This window comes from Mastigoproctus giganteus, chromosome 10, assembly GCF_048544385.1.
Source record: "Mastigoproctus giganteus isolate SK-2022 chromosome 10, ASM4854438v1, whole genome shotgun sequence".
In the NCBI taxonomy this organism is placed as follows: domain Eukaryota; kingdom Metazoa; phylum Arthropoda; class Arachnida; order Uropygi; family Thelyphonidae; genus Mastigoproctus; species Mastigoproctus giganteus.
In genome coordinates, this window is record NC_143584.1 from 68,716,332 (window position 1) to 68,723,733 (window position 7,402).

The 7,402-nt window shown below is 42.0% G+C and overlaps 1 protein-coding gene across 3 annotated transcripts in view; it reads right to left on the reverse strand.

Annotated features, from left to right (window-relative positions):
- LOC150079071 (putative ATP-dependent RNA helicase DHX35) overlaps nt 1–912 on the reverse strand; it is a 427,459-nt gene extending 426,547 nt beyond the window's left edge. For all 3 annotated transcript variants that reach the window (XM_090383587.1, XM_090383586.1, XM_090383585.1), the window contains exon 1: nt 782–912. In XM_090383587.1, the coding sequence (XP_090239713.1) occupies nt 782–815 (34 nt within the window). In that variant the 5' untranslated portion in view covers nt 816–912. The remainder of the gene's footprint in view (nt 1–781) is intronic.
- Nucleotides 913–7,402: the final 6,490 nt, after the last annotated feature.

A 7,402-nucleotide genomic window follows, 5' to 3' on the forward strand; every position in this document is an offset into this window, starting at 1 on the left:
CCTTTTAAGTATAGCGCAATTACAAAACGAGGAGGCACGCTTAATACACATAAACAAAGCTGCGCGCGTGTAGCAACTGAATAAACAACACCGTAAAGGCAGAGATACACTATTAACACCCCACATTTTACTAAAGCACATTTCTGGGGGTTACTACCATAAAACAATAAAAACAATTTCCAGTTTCGTTTCTGCTAGTGGAATCTGTTATAAACTGGTTGTAAGCTCGATCTAATTGCATTTGCGATAATACCGATAGCTGGAATTGTGTGGGTTTTTACATTATTATGGTGAAATGTGTTTCCCCTTCACTGATATAAAACACATAAATACATTTTCAGAATCTTCTTCATTCCTATCGTGTTGCGTTCGGTTGGGGTGATTCCGCGTTCGACTTCCATTTCTTGTAAACACAAAGGCGAATCGTGCATAAGCGAATTCGGTTCGTGTTATATAAGATAACGTTCCCCTATTTATAAATCGTGTATGATCGAATTCGTGTAATGTAAACACGTGTTATACGAGGACCGACTGTATACGGTAATTGGCTGATACACAAGAAATGATACTACAAAAAAAAAAAATGTTATAAATCGTGTATGATCGAATTCGTGTAATGTAAACACGTGTTATACGAGGACCGACTGTATACGGTAATTGGCTGATACACAAGAAATGATACTACAAAAAAAAAAAAATGTTAACATAAAATTTCAGCAGCGATTTAAATTTCAGGGGTAAAACAAATTAAGAAACGACAAAAAATCATAAATTAACAGACCTGGCTTTAAAAATCTTGGCTTGAACGATACCATGTTCACCCAAACTGTTTTATCGATTTTCAAAATTGCCCTATAATACCAAAACAAATCACATTTTCATCACCATGTGCGAATGTTTAAGTTACTTTAAATAAAGCGCCACCTATTAGTAAATATCAAAATATGACACTGTAAGCCGTCGCCACACGTACCTTACTACTCTGTGGTCTTACTCAGTGTTGCCAATTTAGCGGTTTTCCCGCTAGTTTTAGCGGTTTTCCCACTAGTTTCAGCGGAATTGCTTCAGGTTTGGCGGATTAAAATATGTAATAGCGGATTTTTTTAGCGGAAAGAGTATAAATGTAAAAATTTTAAATATGTTTAGCATTTTATATATTTTGGCAACGTAACATTTAAATTAAGAAATATTTATTTAACAATATAAATATTTCATAATTGAAATGTTTTATTAAAAAGTTGGCGGAGTAAGCGTTAAAAATAGCGATTTTTGAACATGCGGCTAGTGGGAAGTATTATTAAGAGTTGGCAACACTGACTACTACTGTACCCTGTGGTCGCCACGTCGACGAATAGATACGACACAGAGTGAGGAACAGTCCCAACAATCAATCCATTGATTATCAATTATCGATCAATCACTTTATTATCATCAGAGAAACAAACTGAAAATCCAAATTATTATTGGTTGGTCTTACTACACACGAAAATAACAAGTGTTCGCAAGAAATAAGATCAGGAAACAGGAAAAAATCTCAGTATTTTTATGGGGCTGTACACACAGCCTCATAAAAAATGGCCCACAGAGTAGTACAGCGTATACAGACCAGGGTTGAATCCAGAGCGTTTGTACGGTGGGGAAGAATGTAAACTTTGGGTGGTACATATAGCATATGTGTATATGTTTTATTATTATTTAATATTTAAAACATGTTACAAACAAATCTGTATTTGTTTGTATTTATTTTAATTATTTATGCAATTTAATTATTATTTATGTTTATTTAATATTATTTTAATTTATATTTATGCAAAATATGCATAAATTTGAGTAAAATTTATAATAACTCCCCCCCCCCCCCCCCCCGAGGAACCACCACCCACCGTCTGGGTGGGTGGGGGTTCCTCGCTTAGGTTGAGTGGGGTATACCACTTATCTACCTTACATATGGCTTGGTGGAGTGGTGTTGTATTGTTCTCGAAGTAATCCCTCAGGTGAACTATCGCTGTTTTCTGTTGCTCTATCAGGCCTATCAGGCCCCTTCCTCACTGTTTCCGAGCTACTGTTAGTCTCTCCACTGCTGATTTCGGGTGGTGTTGGAGGCTCTTCGTCACCATTGTCCTTGTCTTTCTCATGATATCTTCTAGCTCGGTGTTAGTCCAATCTATGGCACCGAAGGTGTATGTTAGTACTGAAGCTGCATAGTTGTTTATGGCTTTAACTGTGTTCCCTCCGTTCCATTTTGCTTTCAACAGGCTTCCGAGTCTCTGATGATATTTTTCGGTCAGCCACTTCTTGATTTCCTTGTGCTCTAACTGCTGAGCCTGCATCACCCCTAGGTATTTGTAGGTCTCTCCTTCTGTCGTAACTTCGATCACTTTACCAGTCAGCAGTTGATAGTTTCGGATGACTAATTTTCCCTGGTGCAGTGTGTGGATCTTGCATTTGTCTAGACCAAATTCCATGCTGATGTCTTTGCTGAATTATTATTATTATTATTATTATTATTATTATTATTATTATTATTATTATTGCGGTTATATTATTTCTCCATGATTGGGGGCTTCCACCTCATGACGGGTATTGCTACCAAGTACACAGGGTGGTCGTTGTTACTGTTAGCATTAGCATTAGTAGAGGCATATGATGCAAGAAAGCAAGCTTATGCAGCATCAGCCAAAAAAAAAAAAATAAAACTTCCACTTCACCCTCCATTCATTCGAAATACCTGTCCAGTTGAGCCTTAAATTTATTTAGGCTATAAACTTCCATAACAAGGGATGGAAGTCTGTTCCATCAACCAACTCCCGCTGGCCAAAGGCAAATTTCCGCACATCTATCCTAAATCTGTCCTTCCTCAATTTGAATTTATGCCCTCTTAGGTGATTATTCTGATCAAGAGGCAGAATCCAATCAGCATTGAGCATGCTCAAACCATTCAAGGCTTTATACACCTCTATCAGATCACCTCGCCGGTGCCTAGTCTCCAGACACTGCAATTTGCAAAACTTAAGCCTTTCTTCGTAAGAGCAACCCTTTGTTCCATTCACTAATTTTGTTTCCCTACACTGTACTCATTCCAGCTGCTCTACAGCAGCTCTCCCAGGTCCTTTTCATTCTCTACCACTGTCAGTGTTGTACCACAGGGTTCTGGGGTTGCTGTTTCCCATATGTAGTACTTTACATTTGTCAATGTTAAACTTCATTTGCCACCTCTCAGCCCATCTGCTCAACCTTTCCAGATCCTGTTGCAGAAGCATAGCGTCAGTAGTGTCCTTAACAACCCTGCCAACCTCTGTATCGTCTTGGACATTAAGCTTGATATACCATCATCAATATTATTTATAAATACAGAAAACAATAATGGACCCAACACTGAACCCTGAAGGACTCCACTAATAACATTAGTCCGCGATTTGCAGTGTCCACTGATTACCACTCTCTGTCTTCTCCCCCTCAACCACCCCTTTATCCATAGCAGCAATTTCCCTCCAATGCCACACTGCTCCAATTTGTGCAGCAGTCTCCCATGTGCAACAATATTAACAGCCTTTCTAAGATCCAAGTAAATAATATCAAAGTTATTCCCTGCATCCAGTTTTTTTTTTTTTTTTGTGACTGCATCATAGTATCCAATCAAATTGGTCAGGCAAGACTTCCCCTTAACAAAACCATGTTAAGGGGAAGCGTATCCGCTTCCCCTTAACAAAAAGTTTCCGCTTTTTGTGTCCGCGCTATGACTGGAGTCTTGTCTACAGGGTCATTCACTACCAGTGTGACAAACTTGCGGAAGGTGTAGGGGGCACAAAGCCGAATCGGAATCAAGTAGCATTGCAAGGTCCGAAATGCCTTCGTCAAGCGGTAGAGGACGATGAACAAGAGGTCGCGTCAACAGCGATCCCGCTGGAAGTCAGCATTTGCGAAGCGGTTCCCGAGGCAGTAGGATGAACGAGTATTCAAACGTTGAATTGGCCTACATGGACCTCGCATATGGAGCTGCGGACTTTAACGGGCGCGCCGCTCTGCGCTTGTACCAGGAATGTTTCACGCACAGGCGTGCTCCTCATCATACGATTTTCGCACGTGTGCACAGAAATTCAAACGTTGAATTGTTACGTTGTTACGTGAGACTGGTTGTTTCACGAGAGGTACCATGAATCGAGAGCGAACTCCAGTACTCGTACAATCCGAGTACAAGTACTCGAGCGATAAGCCAACGATTGGGTATTTCCCAATCCACTGTATGGAGGATACTGTCAACAAACCAAATGAGTTCATACCATCTGCAACGCGTCCAATCATTGGAGCCTGCGGATTATCCACTCCGATAGTGAATCACCCTGTAGATGATCCTGCAGTGCTTCTTTAACCAGTGCCTCCATTAATTTTCCTGGAACAGAAGTTAAACTCACAGGTCTACAGGGTGATTCACTACCAGTGCGACCAACTTGCAGGAGGTGTAGGGGCACAATACGAATCGAAATCACATAGTATTGAAGGGTCCGAAATGCCTTCGTCATGCGGTAGAGGACGTTGAACGGGAGGTCGCGTGAACTGCGATCCCGCTGGAAGTCAGCATTTGCGAACTGTTTCTGTTGAAGAAACCAAGTAGCAAAAGTCCTCCGGAATGGATAATCCGCAGGCTCCAATGATTGGATGCGTTGCAGATGGTATGAACTCATTTGATTTGTTGACAGTATCCTCCATACAGTGGATTGGGAAATACCCAATCGTTGGCCTATCGCTCGAATACTCGTACTCGGATTGCCTTCTGCAAGACGTAGGACATTCTCCTCATTGTCTGGCGTCCTCGTCGTTCGCTCTCGATTCATGGTACCGCTCGTGAAATAACCAGTCTCACGTAACCTTCTGTGCACACGTGCGAAAATCGTATGATGAGGAGCACGCCTGTGCGGGAAACGTTCCTGGTACAAGCGCAGAGCGACCAGCCCGTTACAGTCTGCAGCTCCATACGCGAGGTGCATGTCGGCCAGTTCAAAGTTTGAATACTCCTCCATCCTACTGCCTCGGGAACCGGTTCGCAAATGCTGACTTCCAGCAGGATCGCTGTTCACACGACCTCCCGTTCAACGTCCTCTCCGCATGACGAAGGCATTTCGGACCCTGTAATGCTATGTGATTCCGATTCGCCTTTGTGCCCCCTACACCTCCTGCAAGTTTGTCGCACTGGTAATGAATCACCCTGTATATGCGAATTCGCCAAAAGGGTACATGGCGTAATTGACACCTATTCAGTTATACAGGGTGTCTCAAAAATACACGGCATAACTTCAGGAACGAGTTCCTCATATGTAGACAATAAAAATAGTTTCTATCCACATAGTTCCGTAAGTGCTTGGTTCCCGAGTTATTAACCGGAATGTTTTATCTCCCGCAGGTGATTTCCTTCATCACAAAGTACTGACAGAATCTGGTAGTTTTCCATTCCGACCATGTACTCAAATCAGGAGCAAGCGGATATGAACTTTATGTACTCTTTGGCGGACGGAAATGCTCTGGACGCTCGTCGTTTGTACCGCGAAAGGTTCCCAGAACGAAAATGTCCAGACAGGAAAACGTTTGAAGGTATCCATCGCCGCCTTTGTGGACATGAGACCTTTACACCTCGTGCTGCCGACAGAGGACGACCAAGTTCTACAACTCCTGAAGTAGAGAAGGAGGTTTTGGATATTATGCATGCCACTCCTGGAATCAGCACAAGCAGAATAGCAATGCAAGTCCACCTCTAAATATCCACTGGTCGGTGGATATTTAGAGGTGGACCAACTGCCTGGCCTCCATGCTCAACTGATTTAAATCCACTAGACTTGGCTGTTCAACGTGAGACTATTTGGAGAGTGTTGCGAGAACACCAACTGTATCTTTACCATCTGCAACGGGTACAGGGCTTGTCACGAGCAGATTACCCTGCGCGAGTAATGTTCTGCCAGTGGTTCTTGCAGCAGTGTGGTACAACTCCTCACTTTCCTGCCTTAGTGATATTCACAGATGAAGCACAGTTCACACGAGACGGAATCCAAAACTTTCACAATCAGTATGTTTGGGCTGAGGAAAACCCACATGTAATTCTTCCATCACAGCACTAACAGCGGTTCAGCCTCAACATCTGGGCGGGTGTTCTTGGTGATAAGTTATTTGGGTCGATGTACTTCCAAACAAACTCACACGTTGTTTTCAAGAAACTTTCTTGAAAACAACGTGCCTGATTTCTTGGATAGCATGCCATTGATCATTCGTCAACAAGCACACTTCATGCACGATGGCGCTCCCGCACATTTCAGCCACCTAGCCAGCAATTACCTAAATCGAAGGTTTTCTGGTTGGTGGATATTTAGAGGTGGAACAACTGCCTGGCCTCCACGCTCAACTGATTTAAATCCACTAGATTTCTTTTTGTGGGGTCATTTAAAGTTATTGGTGTATTCGATTCCTGTAGCTGATGTGAAAAGTCTCCGCAATCGAATTGTCGCAGGTTGTGAGACAATACGAAACATGCCAGAAATTTGGCATCGTCTTCGCGAGTCCATGAGACGTCGATGTGAGGCCTGTATTCAGACAGAAGGTGGACATTTTCAACAATTACCACAAAGTGATGTGAACACTTAAGTGTCATAGACAGACTTTCAAAACTCGGAAACAAGAATTTCCGGAACTATACTGATATAAAATATTTTTATTGTCTACATATGAGGAACTCATTCCTGAAGTCATGCCGTGTATTTTTGAGACACCCTGTATTAAGGGTGGCAACAAAGGATATGAGCAAACACTTAGCCATAATTATGAGAGCATCCTTGGATTCAGGTGAAGTCCCTGTGGACTGGAGTTGTGCGAATGTATTTCCAATTCAAAAAGTGTGGGGGGGTGACACGAGTAATTACAGAGCTGTTAGCTTGACTTCTATTCCAGCGAAAATAAAGGAGTCGTTAGTTAGAGAAGTCATGCAGAACCAATAGACAGGAATGTAGTAGCAGCATCAATTTGTTAAGGGGCTATCTTGTCAGCCCAATCTGATTTGATACTCTGAAGTATCAAATCAGATTTGATACTTCAGAGTATCAAATCAGATTGGGTAACAAAGTAGTAACAAAGGAACGGAATGCAAAAAAAAATAAGTTTCACATAATATACTTAGATTTCCTGAAGTTTCAATTAAAACACTGCTGTATAAATTGGAACAGTATGACGTTAAGGCCAGATTACTGCTATGCATAAAGAAATGATTGAGTGGGAGATGACGGAGAGTTCTTTCAAATGGCCACTCTCGTTATTAGTGAGGAACTCCACTATTAGCAACTTGTTATTAGTGGAGTTCCCCAAATTTGAGTGATGTGCCCATTGCTGTTTTCTCGGTGGTTATCGCCAAGGGGCTCAGGGGAGA